Source organism: Medicago sativa, chromosome 4 (genome assembly GCF_051527215.1).
Source record: "Medicago sativa cultivar Bolivia chromosome 4, Bolivia_mono, whole genome shotgun sequence".
Classification (NCBI taxonomy): Eukaryota; Viridiplantae; Streptophyta; class Magnoliopsida; order Fabales; family Fabaceae; genus Medicago; species Medicago sativa.
The window spans coordinates 13330980-13357438 of NC_140752.1; the positions used below are offsets into that span (position 1 = coordinate 13330980).

At 33.1% G+C, this 26459-nt stretch overlaps 2 protein-coding genes and 1 long non-coding RNA gene across 3 annotated transcripts; 1 reads left to right on the forward strand and 2 right to left on the reverse strand.

The window, feature by feature from the left end:
* Window positions 1-3838: 3838 nt before the first annotated feature.
* On the forward strand, window positions 3839-10559 carry LOC146926468 (uncharacterized). Its single transcript, XM_085758815.1, has 16 exons — window positions 3839-4141; window positions 4236-4280; window positions 5006-5046; window positions 5344-5425; window positions 5566-5610; window positions 5950-6006; window positions 6510-6569; window positions 6653-6780; window positions 7023-7218; window positions 7298-7361; window positions 7910-7980; window positions 8051-8140; window positions 8764-8866; window positions 9262-9359; window positions 9608-9713; window positions 10204-10559. The coding sequence occupies exons 1-16, from the start codon at window positions 4025-4027 to the stop codon at window positions 10293-10295; spliced, it is 1395 nt and encodes a 464-aa protein (XP_085614941.1). The 5' UTR covers window positions 3839-4024; the 3' UTR covers window positions 10296-10559.
* Window positions 10560-12777: 2218 nt separating this feature from the next.
* Window positions 12778-14113, reverse strand: LOC146926469 (uncharacterized). The gene is made up of 2 exons (XR_015008128.1): window positions 13542-14113; window positions 12778-13080 (listed from the first exon to the last, which is right to left on the reverse strand). It is a non-coding gene; the product is annotated as an uncharacterized LOC146926469 (long non-coding RNA).
* Window positions 14114-21188: 7075 nt separating this feature from the next.
* LOC146926470 (uncharacterized) lies at window positions 21189-24885 on the reverse strand. Its single transcript, XM_085708086.1, has 4 exons — window positions 24778-24885; window positions 23233-23948; window positions 21587-22327; window positions 21189-21503 (listed from the first exon to the last, which is right to left on the reverse strand). Exons 2-4 carry the CDS (start codon window positions 23872-23874, stop codon window positions 21399-21401), a joined length of 1488 nt encoding a protein of 495 aa, XP_085564212.1. The 5' UTR covers window positions 23875-23948; window positions 24778-24885; the 3' UTR covers window positions 21189-21398.
* Window positions 24886-26459: the final 1574 nt, after the last annotated feature.

The following is a 26459-nucleotide window of genomic DNA, read 5'->3' on the forward strand; positions in this document are numbered from 1 at the left end:
AGTATTGATTAATGATGGGGGGAAGCATTTTTGCAATAATTTTCTTGAAAATGTGCTAAAAAGGTATAACATTAAGCACAAAATTGCAACTCCCTATCACCCACAAACTAGTGGTCAAGTAGAGGTTTCAAACCGACAGCTGAAATAAATTCTAGAGAAAACAATTGCGTCAAATAGGAAAGATTGGTCTAGGAAATTAGATGACGCACTGTGGGCATATAGGACAGCCTTTAAGACTCATCTTGGGTTCTCACCCTATCAGTTAGTCTATGGGAAGGCATGTCATCTTCCAGTCGAGCTAGAGCATAAAGCTTATTGGGCCAATTAAGGCCTTAAATTTTGATCAAGTAGCCGCTGGTAAGAAAAGACTTTTGAAACTTAATGAACTTGAGGAGATGAGGCTTAGAGCGTATGAAAATGCGCTCATCTATAAAGCCAGGACAAAAAGGTATCATGACAAAAACTTAGTGTCTAGGGATATTAACTGTGGACAACTAGTTTTGTTGTATAATTCCAGGTTGAAGCTGTTTCCTGGGAAGCTCAAGTCAAAATGGTCTGGACCATTCTTGGTCAAAAGTGTGTCACCATATGGAGCTGTTGAACTAGTGACACTTGAAGGAGATCGAAGTTTCAAAGTGAATGGACAAAGAGTTAAACCATACCTAGGTGGCGACCTACCAAAAGGAAGGGTGGGACTCATTCTGAAGGACCTCTAAGGATCCTTAGCAGTCAAGCTAGTGACGATAAAGAAGCGCTGTGAGCCTTTTGAAGCCTACCCTGATTTTAATTGTTATATATTATCCATTTCTTAGCCAATTTGAGCCGGTAGGATTAGAACTTTTTGTTCGGTGACAAACTACATTACAAGCCGAGAGACTTTTAGGATTTGTCCCTTAATGTATTTTCTGAGTTAAGGCATTGTAGAATGTTGCTAAAGATTAAGTTTGGGGTTGCTATTGGAATTTGCAACCAATTAAGTTTGGGGTGGGGGTACTAGAGAATAAGAGAACAAAGAATGAAGAATGAACATTATCAATGAAAAATATACACAAAAATGGTGTATGAAAAAAAAAATGAAAATGAATGATGAAAAGAAAGGGACAAAACATTGAAAATCCGAGTAACTTCAAACTCGATTGTCCCTAAGGTTAAAAATATTCTCTAGTACCTTTACATTAATTGTTGTTCCACAAGGTGAATGAATGAAGGATTGAATTTTGTGCTTTAACTTTCGTAGGAATGCCTAACTCAAATTTTGTGTAGCCTACTTATCCAAATATTATCCCACCTTCACCTAAGCCCCGTTATAACCCTTAAAGACCTCAAAGTGTGCATTGACATTGATTTTGATTGACGTTTAGAAACTTTTCAAGCGTATGGTAATATCTAGATTGCATGTCGACTGTGAACCCTATTCAAATTGTTGCGTGGAGTTGTGAATTGGTGGATGCAAACAAGTCAAACTAGCTCATCTTTAGCTAGTAAGGTGATTGAACTTTTTGGATACTATTACTTGATCAGGTATTTGTTATTTTACTGTCGACTGTCAATTTTGCAAATGAATTCCTTGAGGACAAGGAATGGTTTAAGTTTAGGGTTGTGATGACATGCTGTCATTACGTAATTTTTAGGACTTATTTTGACATTTTGATAGAGTTCTAAGCAACATTGAGTGTCCAGGAGCAGTTAAAAGAAACAAATTTGGAAGAACTGGAATCAACCAATCGTACTGCGATTTTCCAATCTCAATGCGATTTCTTGAAGTCAGAAAGCATGTTTTTGAAGGAGCTGGATCGTAATACGATCCATATAATCGTGATACGATTTTAAGAAGGGCTTTAAAGGAAATTAGGGTTCAAAGATGCAATCGTGGTACGATTTCTCTAATCGTGGTACGATTTTGGGCGATCAGAACTTGCCTATTTAAGCTGAAGTCAGTCTCAAACAAAGGGGATTACGATTTTGGAGAGCTAAAGTGCGATTTTAACACCCAGAAGGCTGCAGCGGAGAGGATTTCATCATCTCTAACCCAGTTTATGTATGTTTTAATTCTTTCATTGATTATGCTATTTGTAAACTCAATTATGAGTAGCTAAATCTCTTAGAGATTAGGTCAGATATGAATCTATGTAACCCTAATTGATCATATGTTGCTGTGAAACTCTATTGTTTATTAATGAATTTTTAGTCTTTATTCAATTCAATTGTTCTTAAGGCTTTTTATATCCTGATCAAATATAAACATGATTTTGTGAGAACGAATGACTACTGACCATAGCTTTCGACTTAGACCTAATTGAATTGTTCTAATAAACATGGTTAGTCTAGGAATGGATAATCGTTTATTAGTGATATTAGGTTAACGTTCATAAAACCTTCAAAGATTATTAGACCACCTAAGGAATTAGGGGTTGTAGTTAAAGAAGAGGGTCCTAACTCAAGGGATTGATTAGGGCTAATTTGTTAACTATCGTGAAACTAGAAAATCATTAGTAATAATAGGTACAGTAACCAATTAGGGGAAACATAGATGATTCGACAGACCTGATCTCATCTCTCTCATATTTTCTTAATCAAATCTTTATTTTCTGTTACTTGATTTAATTAAAATCAAATCAAATCTACTTCCTAGTGGCAAAACAAAATAAACTTTTATACATCCTATTTTTGTAACGCGATTGAATTATTGAAGTTAAAAACAGTCCTCGTGGGATCGATATTTTTACTACTTCGATAGTATTTGGTGCACTTGCCAAACTTCTATCAGATGGTTTACTTGTTCTTTTTTTTTTTTAGCATGGTTTATACCTTTTCTTAATATGTTGAGATTTGTTATATGCGGCATTTGAAGATTTGTTTCAAGAGAACGTAATAGATATCTAATATGCAATGAGTGCGTAGCAAGTATTTGATAGTGTTTTGCATATATAATTAAAAATAATTAATAGAAACATTACATTGATCTTGATATTTTTAAAAAATTCATAATTTTTCAATAAAAAAAATTCATATTAACTTTCTCATATTTGTACATAAAAAGTTTCTTCCACAAGCATAAATACAAAAAATCCACAATGGACACGGTGCAAATTTGTAACAGTTGTTTTTTTTATTTAAAAATTGTGATGGAGGGACCTAAATTGTTTTTTTGAAATAGGGTGACCAAATATGCAAAATGTTGAACATGGAACTAGGGTCTTTTCCAATCCCACTTCAGACTAATTCTAAGACAGCTACGACCCGCATACTAACTTAATGGGGTCTAGAAAGAGTTAGATTCTCTTGCTTGGTTGTTTCAACATCACCTAAGCTTCCATCGCCTAAAGTCTAATCATCTATCTGCCAAGGTGTTATCAATCCCATCAATGAATAGAAAAATATGAGATAACTCCTAGGGATTGATCTAGTGGTAAAAATACAGGTCTTGAATCTAAGAAATTCTGGTTTTAAACCCCACTAGTTCCTTTAAAAGGATATAAATATAAATACCTTAATAAATGTTCTTATAGCACAAAGGTCTTTCACCCAAAATATCTTGGATTGGGACACGATTCTCTCACCCAAAATTTTTGCAACAAAAAAACATAGAAAAATATGAATTGAGTATTAAATAATAAGAGTAAATTAGTTGAATGGTGAAATTTAACACATGAAAGGCATACAAGAAGGAAAAAAAATTAGGGTAGCAATATATTTGGACAAAACTTAGGTGCACTTTTAATGGTTCTTATTTAAAAATACTTTTTTTTTGTTATCACAAATTTTGAGAAAATTATAAATTTGAGAAATTTTAATTTAATTAAAAACTATAAGAAAAGAACCCACCAAAGATTTGCTCAATATTGTGTAAAAAAAAAAAAAAAGATTTGCTTGGCATCCACGTTTCATAGCAACCCTATAAACAGTGTGCTTTCTCCCTCTCCCAAGTGGTTATTCTCATCAATCACTTGTTATCCACGCAACCCGTGATTTCTTCTCCCAAATCGTTATTCTCATCGATCACTGGTTTGTTGACGGCAAAGAGATGGAGCTTAGGTCGGTGGTTGAAACCGTTTCTGCCGCTGATGTTGGTGGCGCTCCTCTTTACAACGTTGAAAGCTTACAATGCATTGAAAGCCTTTGCATGCATTGTGGTGAAAACGTATTCTCTCTTTCTCTTAACTTTTTGTTTTCATTCATTGTTTAATTTTCCCATGTCTCACTCAATTCAAATTCTTTTACCATGTTTCTTTTAGGGTACTACAGATTCTTTCATCACTGTCATTCCTCACTTCAGAAAGGTATATTTCCTACTTGTTTGAATTTTCATTCTTTTTTTTTTTTTTTCACTTCATCAAACGCTCAAGCTTTTTCAAAACATGGGTTGGGTTTTCCGGTGCCGGCCCGGTATTCGTTCTTTTAATACTAGGGCTTTATCAAGTTTTCCGCATATTATGAAATTGCGGGTGTTGAACCTAATGTTCAGATTTATAATTTTAACAAAGTTCTTTTAATACTAGAACTTTGATAACTTTGTTTGTGAAAAAACACGATTTGAATTCTGCGTTTGAGGTGTTTGATGAAATGTCTAAACAAGGTGTTGAGCCGGATGTGACTTGTTATAATAATGGATGTTTTTTTCTTACGGGGAAGGTGATTTGTGAGAGGTTATTGAAGGTGGAGATGGTTTTTCCTGGTGTTAGTTATAATGTGAGAGAGGGAGTGGGAGAGGATGAAGATGAATTATTCTCATCTTAGATACTTTCAATAAATGAATTATTAGCATTATCAAATCACATATTGTTGCTGTCTCCTTTTCTATTTCTATCTTTGAAGCACATACACTAGTACTTACACTAGACACGTCAAAACTGGTTAGAATTTAAGAAAATGACTTAATTCAATGTAAACATGTATCTAAGTCGTGTCGATGTCATACACCGACACCTCAACATATTTAATCCGAAGAGTCTCCGTACTTCATTGAATTATATCCATTAATTAATTACTTATGCCTTTTATGCAGACTTGGCTGTCCACTTTCAATTGTCCTCACTGTGGTGAACAGTAAGTTTCTCCCTTAATCAAGAGTTATTTTTTATCTACTTTATAATATTGTTATTATTATTAAATAACCACTTTGAAAGCTTTTAATTGTTTGATATAGCTTTCTAAAAATAAGAAGTGATTTTTATTATTATGGTAAACAAACACAGCTTTAACTTTTCTTAAAAATCCTTAAGTACCAATTTTTTCTTTAATGTGTAACAAATGAGTCCTAAATTGTGTTTTCATTGCAATTCTGTCTATTTGATGTTCCTTCAAGATGTCATATTTCCCCTTTTGTCTTTGTTTATCAATTAGGAACAATGAAGTAATGAATGTTGACGAAATTCAACCGCGTTGTTGTTCTTACACCCTGATGATCCCATTTGGCAATCTAGAGGTTATGTTGATTCAAATTATCTATTATATTATGCTCTCTCTATCTTTCATATTTTGGATTCATAAGTGTGGTTTTAGTTGTCTATTCCACATATTTGTTTGTAAGAGTTCCTTATTGATGACAATTGCTAATGAATGCAGCTGCTCGATAGACAAGTGGTAAAATCGGAGCATGCTAGCATTAAGGTACGTAAGTTAATCTTGCTTAATTGTCTATACATTTTGTAGTTGTAATGATTAATGCATGTAACAGACCTCACATAGAGAAGTATGTTTCTTGTTTGTTTTCATGCTACCAAGTTATGTTTTCAGTTATTGGTTGTCCCCGATTAATCGCAAAGGTCTATTTTATTGATCTTTTATGGATGAGCCTAACTTTTGTTGTACTTTTATCTAGTTCTAAGTAAAGAGGCTAACAATGGCCTAGTTAGTCATTTCTATATCCAGTTTCTCTAACAAAGTGTGCTAAATTTATTTGAATTGTTTATATCTTGGAGAACTTTAATTGCGTGCATGATTGTGCAGATACCAGAATTGGATTTTGAGATCCCGTCAGAGGCTCAACGTGCTAGTGTGTCAACGGTACTTCCATTTTATATATCAATTTTTATTTTCCTACATACCATTGACAGTGTCCATTTGTTTTGCTTGTTCATTTGCCACCGAATACCACTACAGTTGGTTTTGGCCTAAAAGTTATCTTGTACAAAATCATCTAGAATATAATAAACCTTCAATAGATCTGATTACGATTGAATAAAATGTAATGTTCCGTTGTTATTATTTGATTAAAACTTTAGCTCAGGAAAAGAAAAAGATATCCATGTTATACCCCTATTCTATAATTTTTTGTAAGTATCAATCAAAGGAAAGAATCTTGAGTAGATTTCAGAAGCTATAGATTTTCCTTGATTTAATCATATCATAACGTAGGTTGCTTCCTTTCGTTACTTGTTATTTTGTTGCAATGATAATGTGCATATAGTACAATAAACATGTAATTGTGACTTCAAGTAGAATAAACATGATTAGTTTAACATTATTTTTCATATGATTTGACTATATAGCTTTTGGTGTAATTGTAGGTTGAAGGGATACTGATGCGAGCTGCTGATGAACTTCAAGCCCTACAAGAGGAGCGAACAGTACTATTTTTTTTCTGTCCTATACTACTGTTTGGTATAATTTTCTATTTTAATTATTTAGTTCTATATTTTTTACTTTACAGAAAGTGGATCCAGAGACAGCTGAAGCAATTGATCAGTTCTTGGTGAAATTGCGAGCCTGTGCAGCAGCAAAATCATCATTTACATTTATTCTTGATGATCCTGCTGGAAATAGCTCAATTGAAAACCCGTAAGAGATATTTCTTATAAAAAGATTAAAATGTGATTATTGTGTTCTTTGAGTGGACGTTATTTTATACTCGTTTGATTAACTTTTGTATCAGATTGGTTCTCTTCAAATCATTGTATGCATCTGCTAGTTTTTTTTTTTTTTGTAAACCAGTTGGGCCTGTATATGGTGTGTTTTGATATTTGATGAACCTTTTAGTTGCTATTAGTTTATTTAAATGTATGGCATAACTATGTAAATAGGTTTGCACCATCATCTGATCCATCGCTGAAAATCAAGTTTTATGATCGAACTCCTGAGAAACAAGAATCATTGGGATATCACGTGAGGGGAGAACCACACGGATCACTAGGCGCAGCAAAATGTCGCCAAGCCATTGCACAGAGTGATAGTGCAGAAATTGCAGAAGCCTTATTTCGATATTCTTCACCAGAAGAGGTATGATGAACTGTATGGTACTGACTACTTTTTTTCTCAACATTCAGCGTCAAACTAGTGCTTATTGTTTTCTTGGCAGGTGTTTATTTTCCCAGTAACTTGTTGTTGCGGAAGTGAATGTGAGACGAAGATGTTTCCAATTTGTATCCTTTTACCATCTCTTATCTTCCCCTTTTGGTTTATTCTTAACAGTGTTTTACATTTGTTTAGAAGATTTATCCTTCGTTTTAGCATCAATGGAAATCATAGATTAAGATGATTGGCTTGAAGGGTTCGTATTTTGTCTATGCAAGAGCGTACTGTTCTTTTACACGAAATTGAAATCATAAAAAGCGTTGTTCTGTTACAACAATTAAGCTGTTTGCTCTTTTTCTATGTTTCCACCTTTCAAATTTGAAACTTCAGGCACCCTTTTGGTGTGCAGAGATTATTTTTCTTATTACTATGTGTCAGATGAAAAATATCCTGAATTAAATTCTTTTATAATCTATCAAACATCGCTATATATTGAAGCTACTCATTATTACTCAAAGAGCGTAAATAATATTCATTTATGTACCTTGTTATAACAAAGCCTGACACCTTTATATTTTGCTACCAGCCAGTGCTATATTATCATTTTCAGAGTCGGATGAAAAATGTGTCTTATAATTCATCTGTACACGTTTTTGAGCTTAACGATGATGTATAGATATTCCGTACTTCAAAGAAGCAATCGTTATGGCATCCACTTGTGATGTTTGTGCTTACCACAGCAATGAGGTATATCCTGATTTCTTGAGTGTAATTCTTTCTTTCAAGGCTTGATTAATTATTGTTCTTCATCATGCAGGTGAAACCCGGTGGAGAATTTTCAAAAAAAGGAAAATTGATTACGCTTTGTGTGCAAAACATCAAGGACCTAAACCGTCTTGTAATTAAGGTGTGTTGTCTCTATCATAATTTTGACAAATCTCAACACATGTAGTCCATTGATTAATGTTACTTATGTTTTTTTTTTGAAGAAAATTAATGTTACTTGTGTTGAATGGTTAAGTTTGGATCTCATTACAACTAAAAAGGGATCTTTTTCAAGTTTTGCACAGCTATAAGCATCATAACAATTTGTTATTGATCATTTTGGAAGGAACCATGAGAAAACAAACTGTTTGTACGGACTTTTCCTCGGTTGTTTAAATTAGTATGGCACTACATTTGGACGAAACTGTATTTTGTGGTAATTAGTTAGATGCCTAAAATAGCTGGTTAGAGAAGTTTTGTAAAATAAAGATATCCTGATATCGGTGTATGCTGTTTTCAACAATAAACTCAGGGTAATAGTTGTGAAGATAAACTCAGAGGAAATAATTGCATTGATGAACCTGTAAAAAGATGCGGTGTTGATGCAAATTAATGCTCGCTTCATTCTTTTTCCTCCTGAATTTTTGACCCTCTAAATACTATTTATATGTCATTCAACACCTAGAAATTTGTTTTATATCTTTCCATATTTGTCTCTATTCTTATTTTCAAAGCATTGACTAAGTATTTCTTTGGTTTCCCAAGTCTGATACTGGCAGTGTAGAAGTTCCTGAACTTGACTTTTGCTGTCCCACTATCAAAGGAGTTGCAACAACTGTTGATGGTTTAATCAAAAAAATTAGTGAAAGTAAGTGTGCTCTCCCCGTCTCTATATTTTCACACACACATTAATATCAAGTTGGTTTATCCTACAAACAATTTAATTTGAAGTGCTAACCTTTTGCGGAAATGAAAAGGAAAAGACAGGTGATAGTATCCTTAATACTTTTCGTGCTGCACATGAATTGAGTAATCTAATCTCTTAATTATAGTGTTTTAAGTATCATCCACCTGAGCAATCGTTATATCTTCCAATCCAAATTTTCTATATTAAATATGTTGGAACAACCTTCTAAAATGCAAATTCTTATTTATTTTTGCAAAGAAGGATTTCATGTCGTTCTCCTTTCATGCAGTTGCTTATGTTTTTCTTTCTCATGTAGATTATATTATATATCTTTGATTATATATATACATGTGCAGGTCTTGAGACGATGCATTTGTTTACATTAGGAGACAGTGTTGATGAACAAAAAAATAGTAGAAGCAAGTTGCTTGACTTCAAAGACAGGCTAAACAAGGTACCACGTGGATTATACTAAACTGACTTATTGGCTTATATTTATTCCCTTGCATGTATCTCTGGGAAGAGTCGTAGTTCCACATATTTAGTTCATTTATTAGATTACGATAATCTGCCCGTATTTATTACTTATTATGTGTGAATTTCATCTATATTTTACAACTAGGTGAATTTATAAACCTCTCTTATCACATTATATAGTCTTCGAGACCATTTCTTTAATATTCATCTATTCATTATGTGCAGCTTCTTAGCTTGGAGAAACCTTGGACCTTAATTCTCGATGATCCATTAGCTTATACTTTTGTAGAACCTGTGACTGACGATGTTGAAGACAACAAACAATTAACATGTAAGTTTTTCTTCTACACTCCCAGACTACAAGTTTTACTTAATGCGAAGCGGTTTCCATATTTGAAATTGAAATTATTGTCCTTGGGTCTCGTCTCTATTGCACACTTACTAGGGTATTCATATGAAAAAAGTAGGATTAAAACTTTGTTTGTTGAGATAATAGCTTCCTGTGTTTTCTAAGGAGGATTAAAAATAAAAAATAAAAAAATATATACACATTCATACCACTCTTGTTTCATTACCTTATATGCATTTTTCTTATTTAGTGATGGAGTTCTGAGTTTTAACTTTTAACTTCTAGTAAAATTCCTTCATTAATGTACCATAGATTTGACATATCTTAAACTGAAGTAATAAAAATCTAATATACCACCTTGAAGTCGGTGTATAGTATTTATACTTAGCCGCATTGTTCTTCATCCTAATATTATATTCATATTTATGGTTTTCTGTTTTGTCAATTTTATGAACATGCATGGTATCTCCAGATGAGGAGTATGACAGGACATGGGAGCAAGAAGAAGAATTAGGTCTGCATCAAATGGACACCTCTTCTGCTGATGCTGCTTATGATTCATAACATAGGAGTAACCTTGATGAATATGCTTCAAATACCCATTTTTTTATTTTTCTTTTTTTTTTTATTTTTCTAGCAAACCTGATCTCTTAACCCCTGTGGTGTGATCATAATCATAATTAGATTAGGTTGTCAAAAAAGATTATAAAGTTAAAGCTTACACATGAATGTGATGACATGAAACATGTTATTTTGTGTGAATCAGAAGCTGTTTTCTATTATTCGGATTATGGTTTTACGTTAATATAGTTGGTTGATTTTATATCATTTGTTTCAGTTATATTGTATGTGTTACATCGATGTTTTGTATGACTATCAGTGCTTAATAGCCTCATCATCCTTCTACAATACTTCTCTTATAAAGACAGTAATATTTTATAAATTGGTTTATCTTTTAGAAGTTGAGAACTTAAGATCTTGTACAATATTTGTACCAAAAAAAAAAAAGATCTTGTACAATACTGCATTCTGTGAATTTTCAATTTTAGATGCTTAGATGATTTTGTTGTTTCTTTCTCAAGTTTTCTTCAATGCAATTTGTTTTTCAGCAGTGGTTATTTTTCATATGGATATCAGCTAACCAGGTGGATCCCTTATAAATTTTGTGGTATCATATGAATTATAACTAGGTAAAGAGTGTGTTGAAGAATATGTTGCTAACATTATTTATATCACTATTTCGTCTGAATGTTCATGTATATTATTATCTCACCCTTGTTGCATCCAATTTATCAAACATCAACAAAAATAATTTTCTAGTTCTAGATCCTTTTTATAGGTTACCGTGCATGAGGTATAGAACTTTTTTTTTTGGTTTGACAAAGTCATCCATTTTATTATTCTTATTATATTGCATTATTCAATTCAATTAAAATGGATGTGATCATTATCTTTATTTTTACTATCTATCTTTGCTAATGAAGAGTATTCACATCAAACTATAGTTTCCTATACCTTTCTAAAATACTCCTATATCTTATGAATCGAAAGTATGAAGACCATTACTTCTTCAACTGAAAGTTCAGCTAACCGGTTGTTCAGACGACAAAAGTTATCTAACTCTTACAACTTCTCCCTTTTAAAATAACTCAAAATTCAAATAAATGTCTTTGTAAAATGAAATATTTTTCAACGCCTTCAATCTCAGTTCAACTCAAAGGTAACATAGAAAATAATAACCGAAACATTTTCCAAAATGATATTCATCCAACTACCTCATAAGATACTTAGTCCTCCAATAACCAAAGTCGACAAAACAAAGAAGAGTATGCAATTAAAACTTCCATTGATAACTGAGTATGGATTCTGGGGATTTCGGTCACATATATGGAACCTTTGAATTCCACAAAAAGTGAATTTTACTCCCTCCGGTCCTTAAGAAAAAGTTGACATTTTAGATTCATAGAATAATTAATGTATCTTATTATAAATATAGACTAGATACATCAATTACACAATGAATTTAAAAGTCAATTGTTTCTTATAATAAGGACCGGAGGGAGTATTATGGAGTAGGGAAGGGGGTTACCAAATGCAGATATTTGTCTTCATTCTGAGACGAATTTTGTGAACCGATGACATCCACTCCTGGGTTGTAAAAATGTAAAATATTATTGGGAGCAATCGGGCTTGTGAAATGCAGTATGTACAGTCATGAGCAGTGCATCAGATTTTGGAAATTTATTTTGCCTCGATTTCCAGCTTCCTAAGGCAGAACGCTTACGAATTGTAATGATTTTATGGTGCTTATGGAAACAAGGTGCGGTGCATCTTACAAGAGACTTATTATTTCAATGGCTGGCAACAAGAAAAAGTGAGAAGCACAGGCGCAACACTGAGGAAAATATAGTTTGATGGTAACCTACTAATATTTTAGAATTATTAACAAAGTTGTAAATAATGGCAAGACATACATACACGTGCATCAATGACCAAAACAAGCTCCACTTTCAGTTAAATTTTTTGAAATCTTAATCTCTTTTGTAAACTCAATGCTCAACTCAAGAGCTATAACATGTCCTTTGTTCTAGCATGTTATTCCATACCATACACGGCGATCATCACTTTGGTTTCAATGAACTAGTTTCTGTAACAAAGATCGTTGATTACCATAAACTAAAAGGTCCAAGGTTTTCTAGCTATTCTTCATCATTGCAAACTGATATATACAACATTACTACAAGTAACATTAGTTGCTAACAAGAACATTCAATCACATTTTCTACAAGAGAGCTGGTTGAGCAGCAAAATAGGGTAGCAATTTTGGTAGTCAACTCAATATCAGGGCAAGTCAAATTTAGAGCAAGGTTTTGAGGTTCTGAACTTTGGAGGCTTAGCTTTGAATAGAACAGTAACCTTCAATTCAGTTTTCTATGATGTTCTCTCATATTCTTTAACTAAAGATACTATGTGGATAAAATTCCCAAAACTAAACCATATATAGTGAATTATAAAGATGATGATGAACTATGCAGTCAAGTATGTATAGGAGTCACGCGACATTCATATATTAGTAATCAAATCGATTTAATACCTTTTTGTTTTAAACGGCTAAATTTTATCATAAACGAAACCATGCTAAAGACGAGCAAAGTACAACAAAAGCAAATCAATACAATAAGCACAAAAGACACAGGCGCAAGTAATAAAGGAAAACCACAAACAGAAGCCAAACAAACATTAACAGCAAAAGACACATCAGTCCACAACGGAGCAACAGCAGCAGCACAGCACGACACTAGTCCGCAACAGAAAAACAGCAGCAGCACAGCAGAAGTACATCAGATTCCTGAACAGCAAAAAACTCACTGCATTAATTTAACAACTTGATATAATCAATTATAATCGAATGCAAACAAATTACCATTGGCTTGTTCTACAAATATTGTTTCCAAGGCCGTACATCGGATTCTTATATCTTCGGTTTAAAATATGTCAGATTTACAAAACACTAATATAGAAAATTTTATTTCATCAGTACTGTCCTCAAGGAATGACATGATCCACAATTATACAATTATAAAAAATTTCAATAAAAACTATGGTTCTTCAACTTATTGGCAAAACACATTCTCAGAAAAAGTAAATTCCATTATACAAATACACAGAAACAAAGAATTCCCTCTTCAGAACTATGTAAATATAACAAATAATCCCCAAAGTATATAAAATCCACCTATCAATTTAATCTCAGCAATTATAGATTGTATAAGCTAAATAGATGCAGTTTGATATTGACAGATTTCATACATTTTACGAATAATTTAATATTCAGAGAGTAATTTTGGATCACAGTTGAAACACATGCGCAACATCTTCGCTAACTCATCACCACCCGGCAACATGTTTTCTACAAACTTGGATGTAAGATCTTGCAGGCTTTTGATTTCTAACTCAAATGCAGCCATTATGAGACCGCAGAAAGTATCACAATCAACTTTGATGAAATCATCGTCCCAAGCCTTAAGATCATCTTCAGAACTTGAAGCCTCAGTATGCTTCCTACAATACTCAATAACCTTCAGCATACTATTGTTGGGAACGTGAGAAAGTGGGATTTCCCTGTCGGGACAATCCTCCTCGATCATTTTCTTGATTGTTTGTGATTGCGTCGCCATAGCCTCGTCAACCTCAAAGATCTTACCTTCGCTACTCTTTAGTGTGAACTTCTTTGTCGATGACATGATTGTAGGGTTTTGGTGTTTTGGATATTGTGTGTTCTTCCCGTTTTCTAAAATCGCTAACCCTCAATTTGACTCTTTTTCCAAGTTAGAAAAAAGAATAGGTGAGGAGATACTATTTATACTGCTGCGTGAATGAAACTAGGGTTTGGTGTCTTACCCTTTTATCATGCGATTTTTTTTTTTTTTTGGGATAACGGAAGATTTGATTTTGAAAGAGTAGGATATGTTATGTCTTTCTTTCTTCTTCTCTTTTGATTGCATGTAACACCGTAAATCATGGAAGGTATTTTATATAAAAAAAAAAATTATTATGACTAGCAAAAAGATGGGCCGTCTTTCCGCTTTTTTTATTGCGCTAATGTTTTAAAATTTTTAACCGTGTTTTTTGTATGAAATTTTGATTTGGATTAGAACTAAAAATATAAATTTTTGTTGGTTTCAAGTTATAACAAATCAAACTAAACATGATTATTTATTTCAATGACACCAACAATATAACAAAAAAATTCCTTAAAAAAACAATATAACAAAAAAATATAATCTAAATTTTTTTTATGACACCAACAACGATCTTTATTATAGAAAAAGTTGTGTAAGGGTATAATTGACGTAATGAAAAAGTAAGTATAAATTACTCATATAGTTTGTTACACTTTTTAAATGATAAAGAAAAAAAACAAGCATATATATTCATATCGTGTTTGTTACAATTTTTTTATATTTAAATTTATACTTATCTATTTGTTACGTGTTATTTGTATTCAAATTTGAGAACATTTTTATAAAGAAAATCCCAGCCCAAAAAGCTTAAAGGGGTGTTTTATTTATATATATAGTATAAATTAAAATTATATAAATTGAATTGTAACAAACTAAACATATTATTTTTATCTTTTTTACTCCCTCCGTTTTTACTCAAATGTTGTTTTAGAATAGTAACACAAGACTAAAGTAATAAATTTTTTTATTTCTTTTTTCTATTATACCCTCTTTTTAATCCACCAATAAATTTTTATATTTTTGAAACATATTTTCTTACTTCAGTAAAATGTGTATTCTCTTTTTTCAATAAAAAGAGTATAGGCATTATGTAAACAAAAAAAAAAGTGTATAGGCATTCTAATGAATTGAAACGACACAGAATAATAAATCAGAAAGATCAATTAAAATATTAGAAGTAAGTTTAGTGTTAATGATTTACTGATAGTTTCAAGATTAGGATTACAAGAAGTGCAATGTATTCCAAGAATTGTGCATTGGTAACCAAAAGAGTGTGTATGGGAAAGTCATTCAGGGGAAAAAGCAGTGGTATTAATGTTGATGGAAGGGGAAAAATTATTGTTGGAAAGTAGATATTGATGGGGTTGGGGTGGCGTTATGAATTGATGTTAATGGGGTGGAAGGTCGTCATTGATTAGCAGTAATATGGAGGGGAAAAGTAGGAGATTTTTGTCACGGCTTTTTGACCAGTCAAGTACTCAAGTTAGCCTCCCCGCCATATTTAGGGGCAGATTTTCTCGAGAAGGGGTTGGGGGTAATGGTTCCATTTGGATCGGTTTTTGGTCAAAAAATGTCTGGTTTTTCGATTTTTCTATTTTTTGAAAAAAGAAACTAAACCAAATTAATCGGTTTGGTTTGGTTTGGATCGGTATGGTTAATCAGTTTGTAGAAACGAAATAGAGTGTGAGTGATTAGATGAGATGATGATGAGAGAAAATGAATAAATTAAGGAGTATTTTATGTTCGACTTTAATTTTGAGGTTAATAATATGTGTGAGGAAGGATAATATTACTAAAATTGGGGTGAGATTAGCGTCGGTTTGGTTCATCAGTTCATTGGATCTCAAAATTAAAAACCAATACCAAACCTAACTAAATCGGTTTAGGTTGGTTCGGTTTGGTTTTGAACCGAACCAAACAAGGCCGGATAATTGTTCGGTTTGAATTTTCAGTTTCATCGGTTTTTGTCTTAACCACTTACACCCCTAGGGTTATTTATGTACTTCTAATCAGTATTATACCTCACGAATGACCGGATAGTCACTTCGACTCTGTTTGGTAGCGGATAGATGAATGTTTATAGCTGATGACTGATTACTGATAACTTATAATGGATAGCTGATGACTTATAGTTAATAAGCTAGTTAAAGTGTTCGGTAAAATTAACGGTTCAACTAAGTTATAAATATAAAATGACATAAAAAGACATTATTATTTCATAATAAAATTTATATTCATTAATATTTAAGTGTTTATAATTTATTAATTTAATATATTTTTTATGCATTATTATTAGAAAAATATAAAGAGTATCTCCAAAAAAAAAAAAAGTATAAAGAGTAAAAGATTTGGACGTTAAAAAAAAAAGTTTGGCAATAAAATAGAGTTTAGTGAATTTAAGCGAAGAAAAAGTATTAAAAAAAGTGATTTTTTTCTCAGGTAGTTTAGCGGCTAGATTCAAACTTTTCTCAGGTAGTTTAGCGGCTAGATTCAAACATATTATGTGTGGAGAAATGAGGAATCTGGGGTTCGAACCCGACCTCTGCACATAATGTCCCTCGTAACTACCAACTGAGCGCTACATTTACAGGACAAAAAATGTGATCATTTTAACTAGTGATTTAAATGATTTAGACTTAAAAAAAATGTAGACGTGAAATAATATATGAGAAACAATTTAGGCCTAACACCCTTCATAAAAACAATTCAGACCTGACAAAAGAATTTAAACGTCACCAAAAAAAAAAAGTGCCCTTTTTATGAAAAAATTATAACTTAATTCATGAAAAACAATTATTTAAACGGAAGACAATGGTCATTTTTATTTATGAAAAAAAAAACACCTAATATTGCACTAAAAGTATATTGTAATTGCACTGAGACTTCAACAGTAACAACGTAATTATAACTATTATTACAACACATTGTATATTTATGTCGTAATTATATCTATCAGTTAAATTATAATAAATTATAAAGGGTAAAAATGGATTTTACATAAAATAATAAGGGTAAAAATGAAATAAATTTTGATAAGCTATAAGCTATAAGCTCAAATGCTACTTGAAATAAAGTCTAAAAATAAGCTATAAGCTCGTTATAAAAAGACGGTTATCAAACAGGACTTTTTTTTTGTGAGACGAGCTTATAAGCTATCCGCAATAAACTAGTTTCAAGGCCTTGCCAAACAGAGATTTTGTGTCTGTCTCTCCACTCTTTCCACTCTTTTTATTGTGCTAACGATTGAAAATTACGAATGATGATTTTAAACATTTCATTCCAATTTCACCCTCAAACTCTTACAGCTTCCATTTTTCCTTTACATACAATTTTTTTTTTTTTTTTGTGGTAGCCGGGTTTGAACCGCGGACCTTGCTTATATTATGCATTGTCCATACCAACTGAGTTATGCTCATGAGGACACATACTAATTTAATTTGTTTTTTTTCGTATGATCTATGCGGTTGCCCTTTTTACATATTCAATGTCATTTTGTTAGTTTTTCCACTCATTCTCAGACTGCGTCCTCCTAGCATATTCTCCTCCCATTCTAATGTTTTTCATTCAATTTCGTCCATGTTTCGTCTTTGAATTTCACAAATTATCATTAGATCATACTCCATGTCTCGTCCATGTTTGGAGTGTCGTCAAAAACAAGATAATGAGCACATTGAAATTGAAAAACCCAAAACACACATTTGTTTCTGTTTCTTGCATATTGTTTCCTGCCTTTCTCCCAGCGGCTGTAACGATCGGAGTAGATGATTGGAAAAAACTACTAATTTGGTCAGAGTCAAGGTTTTGGTCGGAGGTGGTGCTAGACAATCTTCACGGTTGCTTACGGTGGTTGAAACTTGTTTGTTGCGGTTGAGGGGAGGAGGAGAGGTGGCACTTGCAAAGACACTCTAATGCCCAAGTAAATGAGATTTGAATGAGCTTTTAGGTGAATTCATGGAATGAGAGAACTTACTTGATTTTAGTGAGCTACACCTTATTTATAGGCTTTTGTAAGTAAATATGTCGATGTTTCCTTATGGTAAGATGACCAAACGATCGTTGGACTAGAAGGACGGTTCAAAGGTGCTCTAAATGTGTGATCCTATGTGACGCGACTCTTCCCAAGTGCATGTGAGTCGTAGCATGTGGATGCCTTATTGGACCTTTACCGCAATGGTCGACTCATGGTTGAGAGGACTGAGCATTGACCTGGTCCAGAACAAGAAAAATAGAAAGAACTTAAACTTTTGTTCCCCATCCACGGGTTATGACGATCTTGGACTTGCCAATCCAAAGCCAAAATATTGTGAATCCTTCTCACCAAAGTGGGGACAACTCCGCTAAAATGACAAGTATTTGTAATCATATCTATAAGGATTTTGTAGTTACTCTTCACAATAAACTATGAGATCTCATCTTTTTGATGCATATCCAAGCCAAGGTATATACCAATCTCTGCAGTGCATCGCACGAACAAATATTTTTTGTGTAGCCTTTGATCCATTGTTTGTCTGAGTAACAAATGAGCCCTCCACAATCTAAAATCTATATACTCCCTTTACAAGCGCCATCACAGTTTAGTTTGATCCAACCATCGGAAAGTCTCTTCCAACCAATGTAGATAATCTTTACATAGTTACCAAAAAAGTTTCAATGGTCCGACGAGCCAGCCCTGGGGTTACATTGAACTACTGGTGATGTTTCGTAACTACAACTGCATTAGAAGGACCTTCCGTGCTAGAGGCCTGTTGTGCTTGTTTCTTATCAATGACACAAAACTTTACTCTGAATTTGAATTCTTCATGTTTCTTTGGTTTTTTTCTTTCTAGGATCCAGCTTTCTTGATTCCTTTGTGAGTTCGCTGTGTGTGAAACAAGGGGATATGCACTGTGAAAGTTGCGGCGGCTATTATCAAGGACTTGTTTTTCCTTGAATGTACGTTGCAATGTTGATTATTATGTTCAGATTACGAATTTAATTATTAAGAGAGCTTCAGTATTGACGATTCTGTACTTACTTGGATAATCAAGATATATGTCTGTTTTGCAGCGAGTAAAAGTTTGATTATCTAAAACGGTTATTGACCCTAGATACAATGGATTAGAAAGTCCAGATAAATCAATATTCGTCAAAGATTTGTTCTTGAATACTTTTATTTTCTGGCTTTGTTCATAATATATGAATTGAATTGTGAATATATACTTTTCTGCACCGTTGTTTAGCGAAATAATTTCTGCAGAGCATAGAGCCTCGACCTTGAATTTTGATTTGGTGATCTCTAGTAAATTATTTTTAGTATTTCTTTATCGATTCTAATAACAGATATTTCTAGATTTGTTATTTTTTTTCTTTGGTTTTGCTGGAAAGGTAATCTATAAACACACTTCCATACAGTTTTATCTTTCTCTTGTTTTCTTTGTAATGCTGATACCATTCTTTCTTTCTTTACAACCTGTTTGTCGTAGTATAACTTTTCTAAACATGGGTTTGGTGTACCGCCAAAGCTTCCTTCTTTCTAAGTCACACTGCACCTTCTTAAGTCACCGTCTGAAGTGTATAATTTGGAGATTAGTGTCTTTGCTGATTTGTACTAATCTACTATGAACGACATAACTAGCCTTTAATTTGGCGATCTCTCTACTCAGATTGTGAATTCTTAGAATGTATGATTTCGCGATGCATCTGTGCTTGTCAAGATGAGGTGTTTAATAATATAGATGATTCTGATATACATCTCTCAGCTTGGTTGTCATGCGAGTTTTGTGATACTTCATTCACGATCATTGGCTCTGGTTAAATATAATTTCGTCATGGATAAATCTAATTTCATCGTTGTGTTGTTTTGGATTTTTTTTTCCTTAGGCTTTGATATGGCTTTCTACGTTAAAGGAATTGTGTTCTCTGTGATATCAAGCGTTGGTTTTAGTTTAATATGGCGACGTTTACGGGATTACAACTTATGGTGACTACGGAGGAAATTATGACCGGTTGAAGGTTTACATATACCCTTAATACTATATTTTCTGATTTGATGATAACGGTGTATTAGGTGAATTATGTATCAACTTGTTTTATGAAACTTTGAATGATAGCAATGAAGGATTCAATGATATTTCTAGAAACAAATTAGGAATTGCAGCAACGAACTCATTTAATTCAAAGCTACTATAAAAACAATTCTGGTCAATTTCAAAGAACCCCAAAATGGCTAAAACAATGAAAATTAAAGGGACCTGGGAAATAATAGGCCTAGAAAGAGCAACAAAATCAGCAACATGAGCTCCTTCTTCATTCAAATGTTTCTTCCGCATAGACCTCAAAACGCGCTTGATAGCTTCATTTTCAATTAAGGATTCTCCATGAAAAGAAAAATAAAATGGAACTTTGAATGATTCTTCATGTTTGGACTTTCAGTATTTACTGCTAAAGATTCTTCATGTTTTGACTTCCATAACTATTACAACAGCAACAAAAATAATGCACTGTTAATAATATTTACATAAGATGAGGAAGCAGTATTTACAATGAAACTTTAGGATCTGTAAACTTTAAAGGAAGCCAAGAGTTTGCATTATCTTCAATTTCACGGCAGTGGTATTTCAAAACTCGATCAATGAAAAGTTCGGATTTTGTTATGAGAAAAGGTGCAGTGAAGAACAAACAGCTTCACATTATATCATGTTTTCAATGATATAATAGCAACAGATTATGTGAAAAACAAGAGGAATAAAGATCATGTAAAAACAAGCTTTCTTTGCATAATTGGTGATATTCTAATCAATGACCTTGATTTTTTTTGGATAATGCTTAACTTTACGAAGGGTTTAGAGAACAAACGCACAAAACATATTTTACCCGTTGATTTCAACACCAACAACCACACGTGATTTGTGCCAAAGGGGCAACTTACAGTTTTCGGATAATATTGCCTTTCTTGTTGTGTATTCTTCGTAAAGATCAAAGCATTGTATGTGAAAACTAGCTGAATGAATTTCAACAACATTGGTTTAGAAGAAATTTAAGAATTCTTTGATGTTCCCAACAATTAGTTGTATATTTTTGCCTGAGAGGGAAATTTAAACGATGTTACAAAGGAAAATAATAGTGCATCTAAACAAAGAAAAGCAAGACAGTCAAAGCCTAGGAGAACATTGTTCTACTACTAACTAACTATCCATCAATAAGGCTTGTCAAGATTAATTTGTAATTAGATGATATATAGAACAAGATACAACTTGCAGATCAGACTGTAACAGAATCAGTATATAAGAACCAGCAAACTAAAATAGAAAAACCACAATCCAATTAAGTATTTCATGACTTGAGTTACATAGAAAAACTACCGTCAACTAGGTAAAACCAAAGTCCAAGATCTTCTAGCAAATGTTCAAACCAAGCTCCTTTAGAACATCTCCAAATCAACCAACTAGTTAGTAAAATTTTGTTCTTGTTTAGGCACTTTCAAAAGGTCTCCCGGTCCACTAGTCAGGGAAAATTTTGATCTCAAGAATGCTCGAAGGAAGTTCAAAGCCTGGTTCACAAGTCAAGAGGAATCGAAGAGGTTAATAAAAAGAAAATAATTATAAATTCAGTGATAATGAATAACGACCTTACCTCAGCTTCACCAATGCTTATCTCCTTCACTTCAAGATCATCAAGAGGAAGGCTTAACTCTTTCAAATATGAAAGACGCAAATAATCTGAAAGTTGTTTTACTTTCAGATCATCTCCTACACCATATAATCTTTCTCTCTTCACAAATCCCACAACACCTTCTTCTGACCTGTGGGGGGGATCGAGTGCATTCAAGATTATTGAATAATAATCTGATCGACGTGTCTTGGAAATCACTCTTTCCTCAATATATTCTTCTATTATATGAAAAGTGTTTGGATCTCTCTTTCGCTTTGGTATTCTTCTAGCATAATAATAAGTAGGGTGTTTTACATAAGGAATGTTGAGGGGTTGGTTTGGACAACAAAACTGTGGTGCTATACCAGGATTTAGTAACACAGACTTGGGGTCCAAGTTCTCCACACTCTTGTACAAGTTACCAACACATCTAGCAAGAGAATTAGGTCCCAAAGGGTTTACAATGGAACCTAATGGCATGGTAAGGAAGCTAAAAATGAAGTCAACAAAATCTCCGTTGGCTTCTGCGAATATCATTTTTTTCAGAGATTTACTCTGCACAATCTTAACATCCATCTTACTTCTGTTATTGGTGCAAGGCAATACTCTAACCGTTGGTGCAGATTGCTTAGGTGGGTTGTCTTTATTTATGGAACTACATGCCAAAACTGTATTTGTGAGAGGCTCATTAGAGGTTAAGGAGTACTTGAGTAGGTTCAATATCTATACATCAAAAAGGAAATTATCAATTGCTTTTGGCAGTAATAAATCACAACATTAAGAGTTAGCCCAGGATTGAAAAATTGATTGAAAGAAATATAGATGGAAGAAGAGAAATTTTACTACGTGAAATAATGAGAATAGAAGTGATTAATCCTCCAAAGATTTCAAGTTCTTTCCATTCATGTGAAAGCTCGTAAAATGTACAACATGTGTGCTATTTCTTCTAACATGTCTTAAGGGAAAATATTATTCTGTTACAAAAAAAGTAAATTATCCTCCTCTAACTAATAACTTCTCTAACTGCACTTTTCTTCTCTTAGTATGTCTTCTTTTTTTAGGTTGAAGTACTCGTACTCTTTTTTTATTAGATTCTCATTTGCTTGTCAAATATTAAATCCTAAGATTGTGAATATTAAATTTGGCACAAACTCCTTGTGTTTCATTTAGGTTGAAGTACTCGTACTCTTTTTTTATTATATTTTCTTTTGCTTGTCAAATATTAAATCCTAAGATTGTGAATATTAAATTTGGCACAAACTCCTTGTGTTTCAAATTCGAAATTTAAGATCTATTGAATTTTGGGGTTCCTAACACCAACTGATACGCAACGTCAAATCCTAGTAGTACTATGTTTCCTAAAGGGTAAAACGTGCCACAATTGCAGCCACAGCATAATAAATTTTCAGGTCGCCAAACTACATCATAACGGAAGTTGTGGCAGCATTTATCTATATTTTACCACAATAAATTAAGGCAGCGAAACCAAAAATTAAAATCACGTGGTGAGGTTAATGATTAAGATTGGTCTAAGATCCTATGCAAGTAAATAAAGAACAATGTAATGAGAGGGTATGGGAATTGTGAGATAGATACATATCAAACAAAAAACCACACAATACCATTACCTCCTGCTTGCCAATGTTGTGTGTGACTTCCTCCAGTTGAGTCAAGTCTGAATACCCCAACTCCATCAACAGCTTAAAGTAAGTCACAGAGGAAAATCGCACAATCTTCAAGTCATCAGATACCAGAAACATTGATGCATCTGGTTTGTGACCCTCATAATCCAAATTTCGGGCCTCTCCGTTTGTTGGTTTCCCACAAGCGCAATGAAGGTTTTGAAAAGTAGTGAACTTGTTACAAGAATCACAAACAAAAAACTTATTTGATGGTTCAGTGTCGTCAATATTCAAGAACAGCTTCATGCACAGTGATTCACATGGATTCTTGGGATGCAGCAACATTTGTTTGCAGAAAGGGGTGTTCCAAACATCATCGTCTGAGTTAAGGTTTTCGACAGTTTGGTAGAGGCTTTTGATGTTTTCAAGGAATGGTGTTGATTCTGAGAGTTGTTTTTGTTGATCATTGCTGTTGTTGATGGTGGCTAAAAGGCGAGCAATGGTTGCAAGTGGAAGAGATAGGAAGCTGAAGAGAGTGTCAACGAAATCCTTGTTTGCTTCTGCGAACACCACTTTGTTGCTTTGTTTGTCCACTAAGATTTTGAGGGAAATCGTTTTTGAATGTTGTTGTTTTGGTTGAGAAGTCATGGCAGAAAGTTGTTGAACTCTTCTTGTTGTTTTTGGCTCCCACTATCTTCAACAACGAGTCGCTGTTCAATGCCCTAACCAGAATAACAACAAAAAATGGATAAATATGTATGGTGAAATAACCACCAAAAGGAATAATTACAAACAATGGATATAAATATGTATGGGGAAATATTTAAATTATGTTAAAATTGTTTGTGACAACTGTTGAAATACAAACAATCTGGATTAGTTATTCATTGCGGATTTTGGACCACAGCGAAAAGCCAATTTTAAGCTGTCAATGCTGCTAGCCTTCGCAAATTGGTCATGGCAGTTGTCAACAAATTGGTCATGGCAGTTTTCAAAATCTCAAATATATACCAAAATATAGAGTTAGTTAGTTCTCCAAAATTCTCCCCTAAAAAAACCCTCCAAAATTATCCCTTAAAATAACCTTCCAAAACCCTCAATCCACCAAACATTCCCTAAAAAACACACCCTTTAACAACCATGTTTAACCATCATCAACTTTTTCATTTCATCTTAATGATTTGGAAATTAATTTTTGTAACATAAACTATATATCGGATATTACTTTTATTGAAAATTTGTGGGACAAATGTTGAAATACAGTAGCTTATTTGCAGCAAGCTACTTAGGTCATGTTTGGATAAACCACTTATTTGCAGCTTATAGCACTTAGGGCATTTATTATGATAAGCACTTATGGATCTTGCATAAGCTATTTCTATAGCAATATATCAAAGAAGTTATGAAAATAAGGTGAAAAAAGCTTTTGAAAATTGTGATAACTAGTTTCCAGTATTCAACTTTCGACGACACAAGTAAAAAGGTGTATTTCAATAAATAGAAAATAGATATTATTAATAAACGAAATAGAAAATGCAAAAGCGAGAGTACCTGATGATTCTACGAAGAGGATTTCGTCATCGGCGAAGAAAGGAAAAGAGTTCGTGCGAGATCAATGTTGATTGAGTGTGGGCGTGAGAGTAAAGACGCAAATCAATAGTGATACTCAAAGTTATAAATAAAAATTGTTTTTTTGACTTCAATAACAACATCCAGATAACACCTTGAAGTTAGGAATTTACTCCCAGCGGTAGTTAACTGCCGTTGGCAAATCCGGCAGCAGTTAACTACCGATGGCTAGCTCTCAGCTGCAGTTAACTAGCGCTGGCTCATTTGCACTTAAGTTCGGTTCATCAATTGTGATTTTGCGTTTCAGTCAAAAAAATCGAGACTTATTCGAAATGCTACCGAACTTTGCACATCCTCTATATGTATTTTTATAGAGGTGTCTGTAAAGTTTCGAAGTATTCAGACTAAGTCTCGATTTATTTTGATTTTTCGACCGAACCGTGCAAAATCGTAATTTTTTTCCAAGGGCGAGTACGGAAATGTGACCTAGAGGTTGAACTTTTTCACGATTTTTTGCACTCATATTTGGGACATAAAAAAGACATCTCCCACAAAAAAATTGAATTTTTCGATAAGAGACGAATTAAATATGAATTTTTAACGCTCCTAAAACTCAAGACACCAAAACACCAACCTAGAAATTGAATTTTGAGCTTTTTTTGCAGACACCTCTATAAAAATACATATAGAGAATCTGCAAATTTACGTAGTATTTCGACTAATCCTCAATTTATTTTGAATTTTTTACCGAAACGCGTAAAATCGCAATATTTTTCCAACTGTGCATCCGGAAAAGTTATATAGAGGTTGAATTTTTCATTATTTTTTGCACACATGTTAAGCACATAAAAAAGACTTTTCCCACAAAAAATTAGAATTTTCCGACAACGGACGGATAAAATATGAATTTTTAATGTACCAATAACTCAAGAAACCAAAACATCACAACGTCGACCTAGAAATTAAATTTTGAGCTGGTATTTCGTAGACAGTTTTATTTCCAAACTTCACCTTCAGCAAGCGTAGGTTTTTTTTTTCAAATTTTTTTTCTTTCTCTAGACTGAGATCGGTAAAAAAAAAAAAATCAAATCGCACCATCTCTGTAATAAGTGAATGCCTCTTTTTCTCCAGAAGTTGTCGGAATTATTCGTAATAAGATATTGGCTACAATGGTAAAGGTCTTATCAATAAAATTTCCATTTATTCGAGATCTAGTCATAGGTAGCAATCCATTCTAAAAATACATATAGAGTTAAAATCATAATTAATTCTCTTCCATGAACTGCACTTAAATGCACCAAAGTCAGAAAAGCACTTTTTGTTATAAATAGTGCGGTTCTGATGGAGATGGGTAGGCACTACTCATCAAAAATTAAAATTGCTATTTAGATACATAGTATTTGCTGATATACACCTTAAACCTAAAAAAAAAATGTCCGCAATAGTAATTAACTATTGTTCAGCTCGATATATTTTCACGAAACAAAAATAAAAACAAAATGTAGCAAAAATCATCGAAAGGTCCTTCTCCTTCTTGAAACTTGGTATTGAGTGGCTGAGAGTGTTTCACCTGCAATCTACTGAAGACAACAACATAGGTCTCCGTATCATATACCATTTCACTACAATGTATCCAGAGTATCTCTGTCATGTTCCATTTCAAT

Coding starts and splice junctions, on each gene's coding strand:
- LOC146926468 (XM_085758815.1), top strand. CDS start 4,025: ATGGAGCTTAGGTCGGTGGTTGAAACCGTTTCTGCCGCTGATGTTGGT. Junction 4,281..5,005: donor TCATTCCTCACTTCAGAAAG/GTATATTTCCTA, acceptor CCTTTTATGCAG/ACTTGGCTGTCCACTTTCAA. Junction 8,141..8,763: donor TAAACCGTCTTGTAATTAAG/GTGTGTTGTCTC, acceptor TGGTTTCCCAAG/TCTGATACTGGCAGTGTAGA.
- LOC146926470 (XM_085708086.1), bottom strand. CDS start 23,874: ATGACTTCTCAACCAAAACAACAACATTCAAAAACGATTTCCCTCAAA. Junction 22,328..23,232: donor ACAACATTGGCAAGCAGGAG/GTAATGGTATTG, acceptor TTTGATGTATAG/ATATTGAACCTACTCAAGTA. Junction 21,504..21,586: donor TAAGCATTGGTGAAGCTGAG/GTAAGGTCGTTA, acceptor CTTGTGAACCAG/GCTTTGAACTTCCTTCGAGC.